Here is a 24467-nt window from a genome sequence, read left to right on the forward strand (position 1 = left end):
AGTGTATTTATTATGTAGAGTAACAGACACATAGTGTATTTATTATGTAGAGTAACAGACACAGTGAGTTTATTTATTATGTAGAGTAACATACACAGTGAGTTTATTTATTATGTAGAGTAACAGACACAGTGAGTTTATTTATTATGTAGAGTAACAGACGCAGTGAGTTTATTTATTATGTAGAGTAACAGACACAGTGAGTTTATTTATTATGTAGAGTAACAGACACAGAGTTTATTTATTATGTAGAGTAACAGACACAGTGAGTTTATTTATTATGTAGAGTAACAGACACAGTGAGTTTATTTATTATGTAGAGTAACAGACACAGTGAGTTTATTTATTATGTAGAGTAACAGACACATAGTTTATTTATTATGTAGAGTAACAGACACAGTGAGTTTATTTATTATGTAGAGTAACAGACACAGAGTTTATTTATTATGTAGAGTAACAGACGCAGTGAGTTTATTTATTATGTAGAGTAACAGACACAGTGAGTTTATTTATTATGTAGAGTAACAGACACAGAGTTTATTTATTATGTAGAGTAACAGACACAGTGAGTTTATTATGTAGAGTAACAGACGCAGTGAGTTTATTTATTATGTAGAGTAACAGACACAGAGTTTATTTATTATGTAGAGTAACAGACACAGAGTTTATTTATTATGTAGAGTAACAGACACAGTGAGTTTATTTATTATGTAGAGTAACAGACACAGTGAGTGTATTTATTATGTAGAGTAACAGACACAGAGTTTATTTATTATGTAGAGTAACAGACACAGTGAGTGTATTTATTATGTAGAGTAACAGACACAGAGTTTATTTATTATGTAGAGTAACAGACACAGAGTTTATTTATTATGTAGAGTAACAGACACAGAGTTTATTTATTATGTAGAGTAACAGACACAGTGAGTTTATTTATTATGTAGAGTAACAGACACAGTGAGTTTATTATGTAGAGTAACAGACACAGAGTGTATTTATTATGTAGAGTAACAGACACAGAGTGTATTTATTATGTAGAGTAACAGACACAGAGTTTATTTATGATGTAGAGTAACAGACACAGTGAGTTTATTTATTATGTAGAGTAACATACACAGTGAGTTTATTTATTATGTAGAGTAACAGACACACAGAGTGTATTTATTATGTAGAGTAACAGACACAGAGTTTATTTATTATATAGAGTAACAGACACAGTGAGTTTATTTATTATGTAGAGTAACAGACACAGTGAGTGTATTTATTATGTAGAGTAACAGACACAGAGTGTATTTATTATGTAGAGTAACAGACAGAGTGTATTTATTATGTAGAGTAACAGACACAGAGTTTATTTATGATGTAGAGTAACAGACACAGTGAGTTTATTTATTATGTAGAGTAACAGACACAGTGAGTTTATTTATTATGTAGAGTAACAGACACAGAGTTTATTTATTATGTAGAGTAACAGACACAGTGAGTTTATTTATTATGTAGAGTAACAGACACAGAGTTTATTTATTATGTAGAGTAACAGACACAGTGAGTTTATTTATTATGTAGAGTAACAGACACAGAGTTTATTTATTATGTAGAGTAACAGACACAGAGTTTATTTATTATGTAGAGTAACAGACACAGTGAGTTTATTTATTATGTAGAGTAACAGACACAGTGAGTTTATTTATTATGTAGAGTAACAGACACAGAGTTTATTTATTATGTAGAGTAACAGACACAGAGTTTATTTATTATGTAGAGTAACAGACACAGTGAGTTTATTTATTATGTAGAGTAACAGACACAGAGTTTATTTATTATGTAGAGTAACAGACACAGTGAGTTTATTTATTATGTAGAGTAACAGACACAGAGTTTATTTATTATGTAGAGTAACAGACACAGAGTTTATTTATTATGTAGAGTAACAGACACAGAGTTTATTTATTATGTAGAGTAACAGACACAGAGTTTATTTATTATGTAGAGTAACAGACACAGTGAGTTTATTTATTATGTAGAGTAACAGACACAGTGAGTTTATTTATTATGTAGAGTAACAGACACATAGTTTATTTATTATGTAGAGTAACAGACACAGAGTTTATTTATTATGTAGAGTAACAGACACAGAGTTTATTTATTATGTAGAGTAACAGACACAGAGTTTATTTATTATGTAGAGTAACAGACACAGAGTTTATTTATTATGTAGAGTAACAGACACAGAGTTTATTTATTATGTAGAGTAACAGACACAGAGTTTATTTATTATGTAGAGTAACAGACACAGTGAGTTTATTTATTATGTAGAGTAACAGACACAGAGTTTATTTATTATGTAGAGTAACAGACACAGTGAGTTTATTTATTATGTAGAGTAACAGACACAGAGTTTATTTATTATGTAGAGTAACAGACACAGAGTTTATTTATTATGTAGAGTAACAGACACAGTGAGTTTATTTATTATGTAGAGTAACAGACACAGTGAGTTTATTTATTATGTAGAGTAACAGACACAGAGTTTATTTATTATGTAGAGTAACAGACACAGAGTTTATTTATTATGTAGAGTAACAGACACAGAGTTTATTTATTATGTAGAGTAACAGACACAGAGTTTATTTATTATGTAGAGTAACAGACACAGTGAGTTTATTTATTATGTAGAGTAACAGACACAGTGAGTTTATTTATTATGTAGAGTAACAGACACAGTGAGTTTATTTATTATGTAGAGTAACAGACACAGTGAGCTTATTTATTATGTAGAGTAACAGACACAGTGAGTTTATTATGTAGAGTAACAGACACAGTGAGTGTATTATGTTCTCTATGATGTTTTTGTAGACAGCTCATTTTATCTAGTTGGTCAGTAGTCCTCACCTGTGTTTGATGAAGTACTGACGTACAGTGCCTTGTGAAAGGCACTGTACGTTGACCTGGCCTAACTGAGCAATTGGGGGAGATGGGTCTTGGTCAGGGAGGTGACGAAGAACCCAATGGTCACTCTGACAGAGCTCCAGTGTTCCTCTGTGGAGATGAGAGAACCTTCCAGAAGGACAACCATCTCTGCAGCACTCCACCAATCAGGCCTTCATGGTAGAGTGGCCAGACGGAAGACAATCCTCAGTGAAATGAACATGAAAGACCATTTGGAGTAAAAAAAAGATCCTCTGGTCTGTTGAAACAAAGATTGAACTCTTTGGCCTGAAAGTCAAGTGTAATGTCTGGACAGAACCAGGCAGCGCTCATCACCTGGCCAACACCATCCCTACAGAGAAGCATGGTGGTCACAGCATCATGCTGTGGGAATATGTTTCAGTAACAGGGTTCTTGGTCACCTCCCTGACCAATAACCCAAGATATCCCCCAATTGCTCAGTTTGGCCAGGTGACCGGCTCTAGGAAGAGTCCTGGTGGTTCCAAACTTCTTGCATTTACGAATGTTGGAGACCACTGTGTTTGTTGGGACCTTCAATGATAGAGACCACTGTGTTTGTTGGGACCTTCAAAGATAGAGACCACTGTGTTTGTTGGGACCTTCAATGATAGAGACACTGTGTTTGTTGGGACCTTCAATGATAGAGACCACTGTGTTTGTTGGGACCTTCAATGCTGTGGAAAGTTTTTTGGTAACCTTCCCCAGATCTGTGCCTCCATACAGTCCTTTTTTTTTTTTTTTTAGTCATTATGGGGTATATATAGTGTGGAGAATGTTGAGTAAAACAATGAATTCAATCGATTTTTGAATAAGGCTGTAACATAACAAAATGTGTAAAAAGTAAAGGGGGGGTCAATACTTTCACAAGGCACTGTAAATGTATCAATACTGAAATGTAGAAATACTCAATACTCAATAAAAGTCCTGTATTCAAAATACACTTCAGTAAAAGTACAAAAGTAGTCTTTTGGCCTCGAAATATTCTGAACCAAAACCTAGTACTCATTATGCAGAACCATTTCACAAGTTAAAAAACAACGTGATTTACAAGATGTTATTGATTATTGTCCATTATACTAATGTGTGTGTGTGTGTGTGTGTGTGTGTGTGTGTGCGTGCGTGTGCGTGTGCGTGTGCGTGCGTGCGTAACAGGGAACTGGATGACGAGATTGTTGCTAATCTGGATGACGAGGTAACCATGACGATCTTTGATCTTGTATTTGTGTGTGTGTGTAACGTAAATCAGGAACAGTAAAGGCCCTAGTATGCTTCCTTGAGGAACGCCACAGCTCATTGGGAGGGGGAGATGACTATTCTGATTTCTGGCTCTTTGAGACCCTGACCAGTGTTTGTGTCAAGTTTAGTGCGGATCACTGGTCTGCATGTTACGTTAGTGACCACGGCCCACGGTCCATGGTCCACAGTCCATGGTCCACGGCCCACGGCCCGCCCTCCCTGTTAATTGATTGATTGATTGAAATTTGTATTAGGCAAAAGAATGTAAAACAACACAGTTACATTCATAATACCTTTGTTTGAAAGGTCCGACCAAAAAAGTCCTTGTGGACTTGTTTCCGTTGGGGTCCTTGAATTAATTTCATACACATATATAGTAGCAACCAAACAGTTCAAATCAACATAAAAATACAGAGAAAAAATACCACTATGTACAAAAAAAAAAAAAAGCATGAACAATGAAAAATATATACAAAAAAAGGGGAGGGGGCCGTCTGTCTACCGGGAAACTGGTACTACCTCCTCTTATGGCCTCCAGAAAGATGGGTTTTTAGGGCTGTTTTGAATGAGCCCAGCGAACTGCATTTTTTGAGGGATGGGGTTAGGCTATTCCATACCTTGGTGGCCGTACTGTAGAAGGAGAATTTGCCCATGTTTGTTTTATGGGTGGGTGGTACCAGATTGTGGTTTACGCTCCCTCTAGTTTCGTGACTGTGGGTGTCACTAACTTTTTCGAGGTATTTAGACAGATAAGCGGGTATAGGGGGCTTTTCGGGCAAATCTGCATTTACAATTTTGAAGACCAGTCCCATTTTTAGTTGTTTAACTGTAGGCAATTTTATATAGTTTCATAATTATAGGATAGATTATAGATAATAATATAAAACTGTTGTGTCTCAAACTGCGACGTTGTGTTTTCACCACCAGGAGGTGACAGAGAGCGACATTGATGATTCTTTCAGAGCCATGTTCTCACAGCTGTCTGGAGACGTGAGTCTGATGATAATATGAATAATTATTATGATAATTATAATAGTAATAATAATGATAATTAACACCGTTATGTCTGTCTGTCTGTCTGTCTGTCTGTCTGTCTGTCTGTCAGGACATGGAGATCAGTGTCAGAGAGTTGAGGACGGTTCTCAACAGAGTCGTGTCCAAACGTAAGTTCTGTTAAAAATATGTATACGTAAAATGTATAAATATTAAACATATTCAATGAATCCATTAAAACCCACAATATTATATACTGTATATATGTTAACATACATGTCTTCAAAGTGTCCAATCAACCACTTTATAATTTAAATATATATATTGACCCAGTGTTATGATGTATTTATTGACCCAGTGTTATGATGTATTGATCAGTGTTAAATGTGTTAATATAATGTTATGATGTATTCATATGTTATCATGTATGTATTTAATGTATGAATACAGACAGAGACCTGCAGACAGATGGTTTCAGCATGGAGTCCTGTAGAGCCATGGTCAGCCTCATGGATGTATCCTTTAAAGTCTGAAGTCCAAGTCTAAAGTCCTAGTCTAAAGTCCTAGTCTAGTCATGGTCAGCCTCATGGATGTATCCTTTAACACTTCCGCGACGGCCATCAGGCTATCCCACACACAGCCTGAGATAATGTCATAATGACCGATCGTTTCCTGCTATTTTATTGGCCAGTGTTTCCCCCTCTGGCTCAGACGATCCCAACACCTTCTCCCCCGCGCTGCTGGGCACAGCGGGGGATTCCATTGTCTTTTAAATACCTATTAACATTTAAATTCCACTCTTCTCAGTGAGCTCACATTATGTGTTGTTACAGGCAGGCAGAAACATTATAGGCTAACTACGATACGATACGATACGATACGATACGATACGATACAATAATACTTTATTGTCAGTTCACACTGAAATTTGTCTTGCGACCCAGCAGCCTAACTTGTAATGGTAACTGCAGATCCTGTATGTAAAATATTCATTTAAAAAAGCGTGTAAAACAGCGCGATCTGTATATCTGATCTACAAGCACAAAACAGTTGCTGCGTGACAAGCTGTATGCTTGTAGGTATGATCTTTTTCCGCCGCTTCTATCAGCTGTCCACGTCGCTGACAAAAGCGTCTCCTCTCCTCCTCCCTGTCAGCGCAACAAGTCAACACATCGCTATGTTCCACAAATGTGCTCATTCCTGCTCTACTCCTGTGCTAAATATCTGATCTACAAACATAAAACAGTCGCTGCCTGACGAGCCCTATGCTTGTAGATCAGATCTGTTGGCGCAGCATTATAAACAGCGTGATCTGTAGCAAACACATCGGTATGCTTCACACATGTGCTCAATCCTGCGCAAAATATCTGATCTTCAAGCATAAAACAGTTGCTGCGTGACAAGCTGTATGCTTGTAGATCTGATCTTTTTCAGCCGCTTTGCTGTGAAAGGGAAAGTGGGTTGCCAAATTTAGCGAGAGAAATAAGCAGTCAGGTCTATGAAAATGTTACTGCATGCGTTGTGCCCTGAGAAAACAGTGAGGCATGAAGCAGTGTATTTCTGTCTGTCTCCTATATGTCATCATGATTTGTGATTTGATGTGTGAGTCCTTTTTATTATTATTATTTATGTTTATTTGACAAGGACAATACAAAAACAATGAGTCAAGTTATAAAAACATGAAACCATTGCATTGTATATGGGGTTTATAGCCGAGGCTAATTTGCATCCCCAGTCCCTGGTTAGACCGTTCTATATAAATATTTACCTAATAAAAAATCATTTACAAAAGGACATGCATGAAGCTCTAATCTAAACAAGTATGAAAAGATATTTATATCTGCAAAGTAACTAGTAACTAAAGTTTTCAAATAATTGTAGTGGAGTAAAAGTAGTAAAAGAGTAGAAAATTATTACCATTATAATGTAATTATATATATAATTAAAATAATAGTAATAATAATAGAAAGACGTGAAAAACAAGCCCAAAGTCGCTTATAATAAGCAGACATGGCAACGTAGACTCGCTGCGCAGCAGTTCTCTCTCTCGCTTTGCCGGTCTGTGGGGGGTCTCGAGGTGTCAACTGCTCTTCCCTGGGGGAGAGCGGTCAAATTAGCCGGAATATAACGACTGGGATGGTATGTATGGTGCTAATTTCATATTTATAATACGTTTCAGAAAAAAAAAACAGATGATTTGAATCAAATAGTTAGGAAAAGTCATGAAAGGGGAATTTCCTCGGAACTTCATGAGAGAAGATAATCCTCTTTAAATTATCAAAATCGTCCAGATTGACCGGCTAGTCACGCGAGTGTTAAAGTCTGAAGTCCTAGTCTAAAGTCTAAAGTCCTAGTCTAGTCCTGTAGAGCCATGGTCAGCCTCATGAATGTATCCTTTAAAGTCTAAAGTCCTAGTCTAAAGTCTAAAGTCCTAGGGCCCTAAAAAGGGCCGAACTGGCTAAACCCACTAATTTGGGATTAAGGAGTGCGCAAGTCCAATGCTGGAGCGCCTCGGTGCGGCAGCAGACTTCATATCGATTTTGCAAGAGGAATAAGCAACCAGGTCTATGAAAACAAGCGACTATAGGCCACATGAGCACTTTAAACTTATATATGTCGGCTATTAAACAAGGTGCATATAGAAAATAGACGATCTACAGGCTCACAACCGCAACCCGCAACTACCATTATTTACAAGCAACTTCACAGAAAAATAAGCCCAACGTGGCTTATAATAAGCTGACCAGGCAACACTGGCAGAGAGGGAGAGCCACGAAAATTGCATTGTGGATAATGGTTAAAGTGTTCTCTTAAAGGTAATAACATCTGGCTCAGTGATTGGTTTTTATCATTGTAACGCCCAAACCACACCTATGCATAATGTAACGGGTAGTGTAGGTGTTTTGCGGATAACGCCCAGCCCTGCACATGAACTGTGCAGCCGCACTGAGACCCCTGCTGGAAAGCATCCCAGCCCAAACATTAACGTAACTAATAATTGGGCCGCGCGACCCGGAAATGACCGTAATAATCTTTTTTTTTTTTACTTTTTTTTTTCTTTGGCCCACCGGGCATTTACCCGGTACGCCAAATGGCCAGTCCGCCGCTGTAACAGTGTGTAGTAAATAGTGTGTACATTCTTTAACTGTGTCTATTTAGAAAGACGGCAGTGTGTAGTAAATAGTGTGTTCATTCTTTACAGGGTGTAGATATTGTGTTTATATTCTTTAACAGTGTGTAGTAAATAGTGTGTACATTCTTTACAGGGTGTAGATATTGTGTTTATATTCTTTAACAGTGTGTAGTAAATAGTGTGTACATTCTTTACAGGGTGTAGATATTGTGTTTATATTCTTTAACAGTGTGTAGTAAATAGTGTGTACATTCTTTAACAGTGTGTTGTAAATAGTGTGTACATTCTTTAACAGTGTGTAGTAAATAGTGTGTATATTCTTTAACAGTGTCTATTAGAAAGACGGCAGTGCCAAGTTGGGTGTCATTGAGTTTCAGGTTCTGTGGAATAAAATCAGGAAGTGGCTGGTGAGACAGACACACACACACACACACACACACACACACACACACACACACACACACACACACACACACACCAGAGCAGGGATCGGGCTGATTCTTTTCATCCCGTCCCGTTAGCGACAGCTTTGTGTCCGACCCGAATCGAGCCCGACCATTAATTATTAACTCATTCACTGCCAGGAATTCATTCATTCATTCATTCATTCATTCATCCGTCTCCGGTCCCCTTGTCAGCGAAAACGGTGATTTTTACTGACCTTTGAGAAATCATGAATATTTTCCGTGACCTCCGTCCTCACGGTGATCGGCTCATTACACACACAGGGCTGTCGTAGTATAGGGGCAAAATGTGTCCGGCCGCGATCCTCCATTCCAGAGCTATGGCCGTTTGAATGAGGCTTGTTTTTTGAAAAACAGCAGAAACACAAAGCAGAGAAAATGTTACTTTTATTTTATTTTTATATTTTTTGCCGTGATCACGTGATTTCTGGGTGTACTCTTCTTCGTGGTGCTTGGATCATTCACAGGCTGTTTTTTTACTTTCTACTTCTGGTTCGTCTGATTGCCTTGAAACTTCACCCACACAGTCTCTGAGGAGGGTGGAGTTCAATGGTGCAACCCGGAAGTGGATCTGTTCACTTCCGGTCCATCAATGAAGACCAGAATTCCATTCCTCCACAGGAAGTGGGTCATATTTAAATCCCCCCCCCACTATAATCATTTATTTGACCCTACCTCCCGAACACAAGGTCACACAGGCTTAGCGAGCAGCAGGCACACTTAACATCTCAAACATCTAAGATTATTTTTTTGTTATTCTTAGGTTAGTTATTGTAATTGAGTAAATGTACTTCTTTACTCTGTTCAGGGGGTGTTCAGGGAGTTTGATCTGGATAAATCTGGATGTATGAGCTCCTACGAGATGAGACTGGCTCTGGAAAACGCTGGTAAGAAAACTAATGAAAATAAACAGACATCTGTGTCATTTCATCTTATAGCTATAAGTGTGTGTGTGTGTGTGTGTGTGTGTGTGTGTGTGTGTGTGTGTGTGTGTGTGTGTGTGTGTGTGTGTGTGTGTGTGTGTGTGTGTGTGTGTGTGTGTGTGTGTGTGTGTGTGTGTGTGTTTTCAGGGTTTAAGCTGAACAACAGGTTGTACCAGATGCTGGTTGCCAGATACGCTGATGGAGAAACCATCGACTTTGACAACTTTACCTGCTGCCTGGTGAAACTGGAGGCCATGTTTAGTGAGTATACTGGTTATATGATAGTTAAATACTAGTTATGTAATATTACATTACATTACAGTCATTTAGCAGACGCTTTTATCCAAAGCGACTTACAATAAGTGCATTGAACATAGGTAGGGAAGAAAACTAATAATCACCAGAAGTCTTAAGTGCATTTCCTGCAAAAACAAGCAACTAAGAGTATACCTAGTGCTAAGGTAAAAGTGCAATATATCAGCTACCTACTTTCATAAACAGATGAGACAAAAATAGCTAAATCAAATGAGCAAGAGCTAAAACAAATAAGTATCGACTAAACAAGATCCAATAAAACAATACAACAATAAAACAAGAGTTCGTACAACTAATAGTTATATACTAGTTAAATACTGCTTATAATATTATGGTGAAACTGGAGGCCATGTTTAGTGAGTATACTGGTTATAGTTAAATACTAGTTATTATTATACTATTATTATTCATTATTACAGTGTGTTAGTGTTGTGTTGTTGTGTAGTAAAGCAGAGTGTTGTTGTTGTTATTGTGTATTACAGTGTGTTAGTGTTGTGTTGTTGTTGTGTAGTAAAGCAGAGTGTTGTTGTTGTTGTTATTGTGTATTACAGTGTGTTAGTGTTGTGTTGTGTAGTAAAGCAGAGTGTTGTTGTTATTGTGTATTACAGTGTGTTAGTGTTGTGTTGTTGTTGTGTAGTAAAGCAGAGTGTTGTTATTGTGTATTACAATCAATCAATCAATCAATCAACTTTATTTAGCAGACACATGGTCCAATAATACCAAGACACATAAAAACATATAAAAGTACAAAAATATTAGACAGTACAGTCGTAAAACATCATCTATAAATAAGGCAGTCGTACCAGTGTTCCCAGAAAGGAGACTGATAACGAGTATCACTGTGGCAGGGATTGACCAATAATCCAATAATAGAGTTCTGAGACTCATTCAACCGACACATAAATTTATACATTAGATTTCTCCGAAGAGCTTGAAAAGTGCTAATACCCAGGTTGCAGAACAGCTCACTAGCACTGCTCCACCTAGGTTTTCTCATCAGTAGCCGCAAGCAGTCATTATAGGCAACCTGTAGTTTATACAAGCTAGCCTGCTTAAACTTAACCCATAGAGGGGCAGTATATAAGGGAGTACAGTAAGCTCTAAAGAGGTTAGCCTTTACCTCAACAGAACAGAAATTAAATTTCCTCCCCAGCATATTAGCTTGAGCATAAAGTGTTCGACGCTGCCTATACAGATCATCATCATCCGTCAACTGGTCTGTTATGACATGTCCCAAATACTTAGCTTTGCTACACACAGGTAGCACTTGCCCAGCAAGGTAGAAGGATGGAAAGGAAAGGTTTTTGTCTTCCCTTGTCCTGCATGCCATGACCACACTTTTTTTTGCATTGTATTTGACATCAAACGTTACACCATACTCTGTACAAATATTTAGCAGCTGTTGAAACCCAGCACTGCTGGGAGAAAGTATAACCAGATCATCCGCATACAACAGGTGGTTAATTAGGGTGTCCCCAATCTTGCAACCTGTATTACAGTGATTTAACTGGACAGAGAGATCGTTCATATATAAATTGAACAGGGCTGGGGAGAGTAAACTCCCTTGCCGGACCCCATTACTGACAGAAAAGGGAGCCGATACCCCACTACCCCATCTGACCTGCATACTCTGGTTGGCATACCAGTATGCCAGGATGCGTGTAATGCTATCAGGCACTCCCCTTTCTTTTAGCTTTAAAAACAGTTTCTGATGGTTGACCCGGTCAAAAGCACGTGACGCATCAACCAGACCCACTAAGACAGAGGAATTCTGGCTTCTATATTTTTTAATTACTTCTTTCAGTGCATATATACAAAGATCAGTACCATGCTTTGCCTTAAACCCATACTGATTGTCTGTAGTATTAAAAAAAGAAGAAAGTCGATCTAATAGGACTCTTTCCAGGACCTTGGACATTACACTAGCGAGAGCTATAGGTCTGTAATTGTCCAAGCTCCCCACCTTGCCCGCTTTGTCTTTAATCACGGGCACCAGGGTGACAGACAACATGGAATTTGGCAGTACCCCATGAGTCATAAGTCCAGTAAGGCAGATAGCCAGAAGGACCGCAACCTTAGGACTGGCATGTTTAAGGTGCTCAGCAGTGATATTATCAGAGCCACTAGCTTTATTATCTTTTAACTGTTCTATAGCTTTACGAACCTCATTAGCTGAGAAACCAATGGCAGAACTACTAATAATGTTGTCCAATTCATATGGGTCACTTTTGACACAATTAAATGCCTGGTAGTAGTGTTCCCTCCAGAGCTCTACTATATTATCCTCCCCAGAGACACCCTCCATGTTGCAAGGTAGGATAGCATTATTTCTGTTTAGAGCTCTCACCTCCTTCCAGAACCCATTCACATTATGGCCAAGTAGCTTGTCAGCCATAGAATCTGCTCTCATTTTAGCCTCGTGCCTACCGATATGGCGCACAGCTGATTTAAAAAGAGTATTAGTATTCTTTTTATGGTCCAGGACTGGTCCCTGTCTGGGGCGACCAGCCAGGACCCACGCCTTATGCCTTATGGGCCTGCTTAGCTTCTGCGTGATGGGCTGCCACATACTTGTTCCACCCCGGCTTTACTTTTTTGATACTATTCTTCTGCAGAAAAATAGGTCTGCTGGCCTCATACATAGCCCCCACTATACAGTCATAGAGAGCACAGAGGTCCTTGCTATGATTATTTATTTTACAGTTTACATCGGCACATAAAATTGCATCATAGGGCAACAATACATCACTGAACAGATCATTAGTTCTCCCAAAATAAGTCAGTACATCATTTTTTGAGAGTTTGGACCAATCTAGTTTTGTTTTAACGGCACTATTACTCTCTTTGGTCATTTCAGGAAGTCTGTCCACATCAAGCACTACCACTACAGGGACATGGTCTGACATGGATACCTCATAGACAATCTCCATAGATTCTACAATAGCATGAGCATCAGCAGTACTGATACAGTGGTCGAGCCAAGAAGTTGTGTGCCATGCTTCACTTATATAAGTGTAACTTTCTGCAGGCAACAACACCTGACTGGATATTATGAGGTTATTATCCTCACAGAAATTAATCATATGATTAGCAAACATTGAGTGCTTATCAGAGAGGTCGGCATTCATGTCACCCATGACATAGACACAGGTAGTTTGATTGTCTAAAATAAAAGAATTAATAAAAGCTAATCTGTTCAGGTATTCATCCTCATTCTGTTGACTTTCATATGGTGTATAAACATTAAGTATAGTGACCACTTTGTTGTTTACTCTACACTCCACAGCTATACACCAATCTGTGTCAAGTCTAATGACCTTAATCATAGAGTCAAGCTTTTTGTGCCATAGAATGGCCACCCCTCCAGGGATCCTTCCCCTCACTATACCCAAGGTGAGGTCAGTTGTTGACTCCCCCACACCATGAAATTCGTCATTAAAACAGTTCAACTGTCCCAAGTCCTGTTTAGGTAGGAACGTTTCCTGCAGGCACAAGATGTCACAGCATTGCAACAGTTTATCCACTTGTGCGCGTCTGGCAACGTCTCCTGCACTGTTACCAAGGCGCAGCCCCCGACAGTTAAAAAAACCAACACGCATAGCAGACTAGGCGCATTGATCGGCCGTAAGCCCATTCTGCATATTATTACTTGCTTGCACGTTGATCTTCACTGCAGCCCCGACAGTCCCAGCCTTGCGCGGTTCATAATACCGTCGAATGAGCGCTCCTTCTGGCCATAGCTCAGGGGCATACATCTCCCCAACCTCTTTACATTCCGCAGTCACTTTAAAAGATCCAAATCTGCTATGAGCAATGACAATCTTGTGACATGTAACCTCACGATTGAGCTTGTCTTTAAGATACACAGAAAGTGTGTCAGCATCCAACTCAGGACAGAACTTGGTAGCAAACACACTCACGAGTTTGGTCTGCACCGTTTTGATGCTACTCACAGCACTGGTGCCGACGATGGGAGCAACACCTGGCCTCCTGGCCCGTCCATTGTTGTTGCCAGCGTTTCGCGACCCCCTTAGAGCAGAGGCAAGCCCCGACCCCTGCTGGGGCCGGCCCTTTTTCACAACCAGGCTGAAGGATGGGATTTCCGGATCGATAGACCTTTTCACGGTCCCCGAGGCCGTCGCCACCTCTCCGCCCGGACTGTGTGATGATGCCGCTCCCGCCGCAGCCTGGTTCGCCGCACTCATCCCTGGCGTGGTCGCTGTTGTCCTCGAACCATTCGTCTCCGGCTCCGTCGCACTCGTCCCAAGCGTTATGCCACAGCTGGATACCTCGCTCCGCAACTGCCGCGTAGCAGGCTCCAGCCCCGGGTCACCAAGACCCGCAGCTCGCTCAGCAGGACGGTGCTCTAATGCTGCCACCCGGTCATTCATATGCTCGCATACCTCTGTCTGGACCTGGGCGACACGTTTCAGAGAACACACTTCCGCATATAGCTGCTCCATTCTCCGTAGCAGAGAAGTTGTGTCAATGCTGGTAAACGACACCGGCGGTAAATCCTCCAAATAATGTGATACAAATCTAGGTATATTCTCCCCAGATTCGTTCAACACTTTGAGACACAGTTTAATGTTATTCACGTCTTTATGCAGCCCTTTGTGGGCTATGTTCCTCTGCGTGGTAGCAGGGCACAACTCGAACAACACTTTCTTAGACGCCTCAATCCCCTCGGTGTCGAACGTATTCGTAGCCAACAGTACGATTTCATCTTGGCTCAAAGTTTTGATCCTTGCAGAGAGAAAGTGTAGTAACTCATCCTCCACAATGATTTTGTCGTCAGTTGTTTTGTAGACTTCAGGTTTAAGCCGTGAACGTTTGAAAGTCGGAGCTGGCGTGCTGCGACCCTCTCCCTCCGCCATTATCTATTACATACAGTGTGTTAGTGTTGTGTTGTTGTTGTGTAGTAAAGCAGAGTGTTGTTGTTATTGTGTATTACAGTGTGTTAGTGTTGTGTTGTTGTTGTGTAGTAAAGCAGAGTGTTGTTGTTGTGTATTACAGTGTGTTAGTGTTGTTGTTGTTGTGTAGTAAAGCAGAGTGTTGTTGTTGTTATTGTGTATTACAGTGTGTTAGTGTTGTGTTGTTGTTGTGTAGTAAAGCAGAGTGTTGTTGTTGTTATTGTGTATTACAGTGTGTTAGTGTTGTGTTGTTGTTGTTGTTGTGTAGTAAAGCAGAGTGTTGTTGTTATTGTGTATTACAGTGTGTTAGTGTTGTGTTGTTGTTGTTGTGTAGTAAAGCAGAGTGTTGTTGTTATTGTGTATTACAGTGTGTTGTTGTTGTTGTGTATTACAGTGTGTTAGTGTTGTGTTGTTGTTGTGTAGTAAAGCAGAGTGTTGTTGTTATTGTGTATTACAGTGTGTTAGTGTTGTTGTTGTGTAGTAAAGCAGGGTGTTGTTGTTATTGTGTATTACAGTGTGTTAGTGTTGTGTTGTTGTTGTTGTGTAGTAAAGCAGAGTGTTGTTGTTGTTGTGTATTACAGTGTGTTAGTGTTGTTGTTGTTGTGTAGTAAAGCAGAGTGTTGTTGTTATTGTGTATTACAGTGTGTTAGTGTTGTGTTGTTGTTGTTGTGTAGTAAAGCAGAGTGTTGTTGTTATTGTGTATTACAGTGTGTTGTTGTTGTTGTTGTGTAGTAAAGCAGGGTGTTGTTGTTATTGTGTATTACAGTGTGTTAGTGTTGTGTTGTTGTTGTTGTGTAGTAAAGCAGAGTGTTGTTGTTGTTGTGTATTACAGTGTGTTAGTGTTGTGTTGTTGTTGTTGTGTAGTAAAGCAGAGTGTTGTTGTTATTGTGTATTACAGTGTGTTAGTGTTGTGTTGTTGTTGTTGTGTAGTAAAGCAGAGTGTTGTTGTTATTGTGTATTACAGTGTGTTGTTGTTGTTGTTGTGTATTACAGTGTGTTAGTGTTGTGTTGTTGTTGTGTAGTAAAGCAGAGTGTTGTTGTTATTGTGTATTACAGTGTGTTAGTGTTGTTGTTGTTGTGTAGTAAAGCAGAGTGTTGTTGTTGTTATTGTGTATTACAGTGTGTTAGTGTTGTTGTTGTTGTTGTGTAGTAAAGCAGAGTGTTGTTGTTGTTATTGTGTATTACAGTGTGTTAGTGTTGTGTTGTTGTTGTTGTTGTGTAGTAAAGCAGAGTGTTGTTGTTATTGTGTATTACAGTGTGTTAGTGTTGTGTTGTTGTTGTTGTGTAGTAAAGCAGAGTGTTGTTGTTATTGTGTATTACAGTGTGTTGTTGTTGTTGTTGTGTATTACAGTGTGTTAGTGTTGTGTTGTTGTTGTGTAGTAAAGCAGAGTGTTGTTGTTGTTGTGTATTACAGTGTGTTAGTGTTGTGTTGTTGTTGTGTAGTAAAGCAGAGTGTTGTTGTTGTGTATTACAGTGTGTTAGTGTTGTGTTGTTGTTGTGTAGTAAAGCAGAGTGTTGTTGTTATTGTGTATTACAGTGTGTTAGTGTTGTGTTGTTGTTGTGTAGTAAAGCAGAGTGTTGTTGTTGTTGTGTATTACAGTGTGTTAGTGTTGTTGTTGTGTAGTAAAGCAGGGTGTTGTTGTTATTGTGTATTACAGTGTGTTAGTGTTGTTGTTGTTGTGTAGTAAAGCAGAGTGTTGTTGTTGTTATTGTGTATTACAGTGTGTTAGTGTTGTGTTGTGTAGTAAAGCAGAGTGTTGTTGTTGTTATTGTGTATTACAGTGTGTTAGTGTTGTGTTGTTGTTGTGTAGTAAAGCAGAGTGTTGTTGTTGTTATTGTGTATTACAGTGTGTTAGTGTTGTGTTGTTGTTGTTGTTGTGTAGTAAAGCAGAGTGTTGTTGTTATTGTGTATTACAGTGTGTTAGTGTTGTGTTGTTGTTGTTGTGTAGTAAAGCAGAGTGTTGTTATTGTGTATTACAGTGTGTTAGTGTTGTGTTGTTGTTGTTGTGTAGTAAAGCAGGGTGTTGTTGTTATTGTGTATTACAGTGTGTTAGTGTTGTTGTTGTTGTTGTGTAGTAAAGCAGGGTGTTGTTGTTGTGTATTACAGTGTGTTAGTGTTGTTGTTATTGTTGTGTAGTAAAGCAGAGTGTTGTTGTTGTTGTGTATTACAGTGTGTTAGTGTTGTGTTGTTGTTGTTGTGTAGTAAAGCAGAGTGTTGTTGTTATTGTGTATTACAGTGTGTTAGTGTTGTGTTGTTGTTGTGTAGTAAAGCAGAGTGTTGTTGTTATTGTGTATTACAGTGTGTTAGTGTTGTTGTTGTTGTGTAGTAAAGCAGGGTGTTGTTGTTATTGTGTATTACAGTGTGTTAGTGTTGTGTTGTTGTTGTGTAGTAAAGCAGGGTGTTGTTGTTGTTGTGTATTACAGTGTGTTAGTGTTGTTGTTGTTGTTGTGTAGTAAAGCAGAGTGTTGTTGTTGTTGTGTATTACAGTGTGTTAGTGTTGTTGTTGTTGTTGTGTAGTAAAGCAGAGTGTTGTTGTTGTTGTTGTGTATTACAGTGTGTTAGTGTTGTGTTGTGTTGTTGTTGTTGTGTAGTAAAGCAGAGTGTTCTGTCTTCTACCCTGAGTCATGCTAGGCTGGCACAATGGGTGGGAGAAAGGTGGGTCATGGGCCCCAGGCTGAGAAGTACTGGAATCAGTTTGTTTTGGGAGGTTTGAAGCTTAGTCTTCAGTGACACTGAGATGTTGGAGTACCAAGAGGAGCTAGCATAGTCATAAAGGGGCTGAATCAGGGCCCCTGAGAGGGTCCTGAGGGCACTTTTGTTGTCAAAAGAGGAAACTCTCCATAAATCTGGTTCTCTGGTTTACTCCTTTGACCACCTTTGTCCCCATGCTTTCTCCTGTCAGGTATTTGTCAAGAATACAACCCAAATAGGTCATCTCTTCTTTGCTAGAGATGATTGTGTCATCGACTTTGACCTTGAAGTCATTAACCTTCATCTTACTGAGGGAATGTTTGGTCCCAAAGAGAATGGATTGGGCTTTCCCAAGGTGTGTAGTGACAGTTTGTTGGGTTGTGTAGTAAAGCAGTGTGTTGTTTTTATTCTGTACTACAGTGTGTTAGTGTTGTGTGTGTATTAATGTTGTGTATTGTTGTTATTGTGTATTACAGAAGCCTTTCAGCAGTTGGATCGGGAGAAAACTGGGACGGCACAACTCAACATCACTGAGGTACACACGCACACACACACACACACACACACACACACACACACACACACACACACACACACACACACACACACACACACACACACACACTTGAAATATTTTTTTATGTCCACATAATAAGAAGTACAAGATGAACAAAGGACATAAACACTGCCAGTGCAGTCAGATGAAGGGAAAACAGCCAGTTACAAAGTGCATGTAAAGCAGAGCATTGTTACATACAAAACAAAAGATGGCATACTTGTCAAACACAGCGGACAACAATCATGGGTAAAGGAAACAACGCCTCGTAAAATTGAGCGGCTTCCTATAATAGCTGATATAGAGCAGTACCTTGCTAATTGTTTAGCCCTCCTTTTGGAGAGGCCGGCCATTTGCAGGCCCCTTGTGTCCTAGACTACCAAAGATAAAAAACAAAAGTTTACATCTGTAGCCTAGCTGAGAGATGGTCTGCTCTAGCACTTTGGTTAGGAAGGCTTCCTCTAAGCTGTTATCAAAAGTACAGCCGACCTCGAGAATGAACACCTCCCTATGGTCATCATCGTTACACAGGCTAAACATGTTGTAATGTTAGAGAACACAGGCTAAACATGTTATAATGTTAGAGAACACAGAATCATCGTTACACAGGCTAAACATGTTATAATGTTAGAGAACACAGGCTAAACATGTTATAATGTTAGAGAACACAGAATCATCGTTACACAGGCTAAACATGTTGTAATGTTAGAGAACACAGAATCATCATTACACAGGCTAAACATGTTATAATGTTAGAGAACACAGAATCATCAGTACACAGGCTAAACATGTTATAATGTTAGAGAACACAGAATCATCGTTACACAGGCTAAACATGTTGTAATGTTAGAGAACACAGAATCATCATTACACATTCTAAACATGTTGTAATGTTAGAGAACACAGAATCATCATTACACAGGCTAAACATGTTATAATGTTAGAGAACACAGAATCATCATTACACAGGCTAAACATGTTATAATGTTAGAGAACACAGAATCATCATTACACAGGTTAAACATGCTCGGCTTCACAGTAGAATGCTTATACAGCATGATGGAGGACCTGAAAATAGAAGAGATATCTTTTGATATCAGATCCACTATTCTGTCATGCCTACTTCTGTAGAGTCCCCTGTATACATGGCACCCATTTAAGATGTGGGACATGGTTTCAGCTATTTGTTTATGACCATGATGATACAGCAGTGGCGTCGGCGCCTGTTTAATTAAAGGACACTGTGTCCCCCCCACTATTCAGTTCAGCCAAAATTATTATTAATAAATAATAAAATCAGTCCAGTCCCCCGCACCTCGCGGCCACCGCGAGCGCGATGCGAACCGAATTAACCGAAATAACCGAATTATCCCCCCAAAAATCAACAAACCCACCCAAAAAAATAAGATTTTTTTGGGGGGCGTGCGGCTGATATTGCGCAATTCTTATTAGTGCTCCTACACGATATGCCTTAAAATGATGCCATATTATAATGAGCATTTAGTGAGGACCAATTATATGAAGATAAGATATAATATTATAATGAGCATTTAGTGAGGACCAATTATATGAAGATAACGTTGAAAATGTGTGAAGTGTTCCTTTAAGTAAAGTACTTGAGTAAATGATCGTACTTAGTTACTTTTTGTTTGTGTCTACAGTGGCTCTACATGACCATGTGTGGCTGACGGAGCTCGGTGATTGGCCGGATCTCTACGAGTCAACAGGAAGTAGTCGACAACCACTGGGGGGCGCTCTTTCTCTCTCTCTCTGTGCCTCTGATGCAGCGCCGCATCACCACACCTGACCTCTAGATGGAGCTGCAGTACTACTAGCAACAACTAGCATGATGATCCACATATATCCATACCGTCTCCATAGAGACATTAGTTTACATGATTATAACTATTATACGGTTATGCTCCACTAATTAAACTATCAGTCCACTAATAATCAGCAATTTATCAATTAATTTATTGTTGTAAAAGAGTACCTTCACAGCCAAAAATAATAGTTATTTATTGTATTTATTATTATTATATGTCTGTCTGTCCCTTACTGACCAACAGGCTCTCTATGCACAGCAGACATAGTGTAAAGAAACCGGGCCTCTTCCTTACTTCCTTCACAGGTGTTACCAATGATACTAATGAAGGCTGTTACGGGTCCATTTGGAACCCCCTGAAGGACCCATGAGGGTCCCTGGACCACACTTTGAGACCCACTGGTGTAGCAGAGTGTTTCCAGTGAGTCAACACCCTGACTCTGTTTGACCAGAATGGAACAGAGCCTTCATTAGTGTCATTGTAACAACCAGAATGGAACAGAGCCTTCATTAGTGTCATTGTAACAACCAGAATGGAACAGAGCCTTCATTAGTATCATTGTAACAACCAGAATGGAACAGAGCCTTCATTAGTGTCATTGTAACAACCAGAATGGAACAGAGCCTTCATTAGTATCATTGTAACAACCAGAATGGAACAGAGCCTTCATTAGTATCATTGTAACAACCAGAATGGAACAGAGCCTTCATTAGTGTCATTGTAACAACCAGAATGGAACAGAGCCTTCATTAGTATCATTGTATCAACCAGAATGGAACAGAGCCTTCATTAGTATCATTGTAACAACCAGAATGGAACAGAGCCTTCATTAGTATCATTGTAACAACCAGAATGGAACAGAGCCTTCATTAGTATCATTGTAACAACCTGTGAAGGAAAGTAAGGAAGAGGCCTAGTTTTTGTCCAATATGTCTGCTGTGCATAGAGAGCCTGTTGAAGGTCAGTTACATGTATGTGTACACACTGTGTTACTACAGAGTATACATTATACATTGTGTTACTACAGAGTATACATTATACACTGTGTTACTACAGAGTATACATTATACACTGTGTTACTACACATTATACCATTAAACTACATCAGTTACATATTTCTACCAAAGAGAACCACTAAGTAGGTACTTGATATTTTATTCATCATAGCTTAGTTTGTCGACCAACATTTATCGTCTTGGTTTTAGTCGACAAAATGAACACGGTGTCTTTGACCTTTGACCTGCTGCTATGACCCATGTTGCATGATGGGAGAATTATATGAAATGCTAACGACACTCTAAAAGGAGAGACTTATGAGAATATCATATAAGTATCCGAGTAAGAATATCATATAAGTATCTGAGTAAGAATATCATATAAGTAATACTGCTTATATCTGAGTAAGAGTGAGAGTATATTTAACGGTCTGGACAGAAGTGGTATTTAATTATTTATGTATTTATTAATTGAATGAATGATTAATCTTTTTTTTTTCCATGTGAGTAAAACATAATTCTGCCTTGATCACAAAATAATCCATAACCCTTGTTACACCAAACCTCCTTTTTATTTAACTTACTGAGACGCCTGTCTGAGTCATAGACGTGAAGTGATTTAAGATAATAATGAATATAAAACATATGACTAATGTATTTTACATTGTGCTACAGACTGGAATCACATTGATGATGATGTGGATCATTATAAAAATGTGATCACATTAAAATAAACTCATCCTGTGTAGAACTGTTTGAAGATGAATTAAAGGATAATAAATAAAGGTTTACTGTCTGCTGTCTTCTCCTATTGACTGACTGTCTGTCTGTCTGTCTGTGGATTCGTCTTTTAGACAAATATAGATATAAGATATATAAGAATATATATATATATATATATATATATATATATATATATATATATATATATATATATATATATATATATATATATATATATATATATATATAGAGGGCCCTTTTGATCTGAAAACCCATGCGGAAAAAAAGTGTGTCTATGCCACTGGTAAGTTGTTGATATGTTAATATTTTCAAGTTTAAACTTTAAGAAATAATATAGTCACTTATCAAACATAATTTAATAACTCATTTACCTTTTGAAAATAGTATCATTTATTCTCTTAACGGAACAATATAAATCCAACCAATTCAAAAATAAAGTTTGATATTCAGAACCTTTTAATTTGCAATTGGTAAAACAATATTGAAAACTTCTCTTTGATGAGTGCATTCATCCAAATTAAAAAATATATATTTAGGAGATAAATAATAAGTGCTGACCTCATGGCCATGGATGTATCGGGTTAAAACGGGTGGGTCTAAGTACCAGTATCTTCCGTATTGTTCAATAAAAAGCTTTTTAATCCGATCAACGGCCATTTTCTCAAAGAGTTATAATGTATCAGAGTGCAATACACCTCCTAACCGATAAGGTCGCGTAGTTGAGAGCATTGGAAGAAATGTTTTAGAAAATAGCCACCGATCGGATTAAAATGCTTTTCATTGAACAATACGGAAGATACGGGTACTTAGACCCAGCCGTTCTAACTTGTTACATCCTTGGCCGTGAGGTCAGCACTTTATATTAGAAATGTGAACGGTTTTGTAGATGTACGGGTTGTTAATGGAGAGTGCAGAAACCAGGTAGAAGTTCCTCCTTGACTGTCATGATATGACAGACATGTTACGGGGCTACGTGTTGTTTTGTTTTGTTTTATTTTGTTTTATTAGGATCCCCATTAGCTTTTGCCATGACAAAAGCTAGTCTTCCTGGGGTCCGACACAGACAAACATTTTAACAGAAACATTCCTTACATCAATTTTACAATCACTATAATCTAAATAAAAATAGAAAAAAATTAAAAATAAAAAGTACAATCAAGTAGTACAATTAAAGCTATAACTAAATCACTTATTACACATTAAACTTTGTGTGTCTGGGGATTAGTACAGGCATGTTTTCATCAGGTTTTCATCAGGTGTTCTTTTAACTTTTTCTTAAAGGTGAATTTTGTGTTTGTATTAATTATGTACTTAGGCAATGAGTTCCATCCTATTACAGCTCTATAGATAGTTGAAGCTTTGAGAAGATCTGTTCTTGGTTTAAGTGTTACCATATCACCTGAACTGGCTTGTCTAGTCATATGGGTATGTTCATCTCTTCTGTATCCTACCTGGTCAAAGAAATACTGGGGTTTTTGGTCAGTTAAAACATTTCTGAAAAATGTGAGAGTGCGTGAATGTAATCTATTCTCAACAGTAAGCCAGGATAGATTTCTGTGCATTTCTACTACATGTGTGCGCTTTGAGCACTGGAGAGCTAATCTGGCAGCTTTGTTTTGAGCTGTTTGCAATTTCTGTATGTCTTTCTTTGTAGCGGATGACCAAACAACTGGGCAGTACTCAAGGTGTGACAAGACTAAAGCTTGAGTTACTACTTTCAGAGTTTTTAATGTAATATACTTGGAACATTTCCTGGTTATAGCGATGCTCCTTCCCATTTTAGTTACTATATTATCAATTTGCTTTGTCCAATTTAGTTTAGGATCTAATACAATTCCAAGCAATTTAGCCTCCTTCACCTGTTCCACTGGCTTCCCGGCAAGTGATAGGCACAATTGAGGATCACTTTTCAATATATGTCTAGATCCAAACACCATGCACTTGGTTTTAGCAATGTTCAGTGCTAATTTGTTCTCTTCGACCCAATCCGCTACTGATTTAATTTCAGCATTGAGTATATCATTTAACTCACCTACTGTAGATGCTGTACTGTACATGGTTGAGTCATCCGCGTACATAACCACACTAGATTTATTTAATGCCAAAGGTAGGTCATTAGTGAATATCGAAAATAAAAGAGGACCTAAGGAACTTCCTTGAGGAACCCCGCACTGCATCTCCTTACTGTCAGAAAAACTTCCATTAAAATACACCCTCTGCTTTCTCTTTGACAGGTAACTCTCCATCCAGGCCAGAGCAACAGAATTAAAACCATAGCATTTAAGTTTTCCCAACAGCAAAGCATGATCAATAACATCGAAAGCAGCACTGAAGTCTAACAGTACTGCCCCTACCAGCCTTCTGTCATCCATGCTCTTTAGCCAATCATCCGTTATTTGTGCCATTGCTGTACTTGTGGAGTGCCCTTGTCTATATGCATGTTGGCAGCTTGTTATCAGACCATTACTTGAGAGATAGTCTTGAATCTGAACATACACAATTTTTTCAAAAATCTTACTCAGCACTGGAAGAAGACTAATAGGGCGACTGTTTGGACCAGCGAAGGTGGATCTTTTGTCCTTGGGCAGTGGAATGACCTTAGCTTCCTTCCAAATCTCTGGGCAAACACCATACTCTAGGCATTTATTGAATATGTGACATAAAGGCTTGGAAATATATTTAGCAGCAATTCTGAGTAGTTTGCAGTCAAGATTGTCTGTACCTGGAG

The 24467-nt window shown here is 38.6% G+C and overlaps 1 protein-coding gene across 1 annotated transcript in view; it reads left to right on the forward strand.

Moving 5' to 3' along the window:
* LOC308077898 (calpain-1 catalytic subunit-like) overlaps window positions 1–20678 on the forward strand; it is a 44434-nt gene extending 23756 nt beyond the window's left edge. Inside the window, exons 15-23 of the mRNA XM_080418882.1 lie at window positions 4102–4141; window positions 5113–5175; window positions 5291–5348; window positions 5629–5693; window positions 8650–8718; window positions 9584–9662; window positions 9846–9959; window positions 18095–18153; window positions 19836–20678. Of these exons, the coding sequence (XP_080275008.1) occupies window positions 4102–4141; window positions 5113–5175; window positions 5291–5348; window positions 5629–5693; window positions 8650–8718; window positions 9584–9662; window positions 9846–9959; window positions 18095–18153; window positions 19836–19862 (574 nt within the window). The 3' untranslated portion in view covers window positions 19863–20678. The remainder of the gene's footprint in view (window positions 1–4101; window positions 4142–5112; window positions 5176–5290; window positions 5349–5628; window positions 5694–8649; window positions 8719–9583; window positions 9663–9845; window positions 9960–18094; window positions 18154–19835) is intronic.
* The last annotated feature ends 3789 nt before the right edge of the window (window positions 20679–24467 follow it).

The sequence above is a fragment of the Gymnoscopelus braueri genome (genome assembly GCF_963280865.1).
Source record: "Gymnoscopelus braueri genome assembly, chromosome: 2".
Lineage (NCBI taxonomy): Eukaryota > Metazoa > Chordata > Actinopteri > Myctophiformes > Myctophidae > Gymnoscopelus > Gymnoscopelus braueri.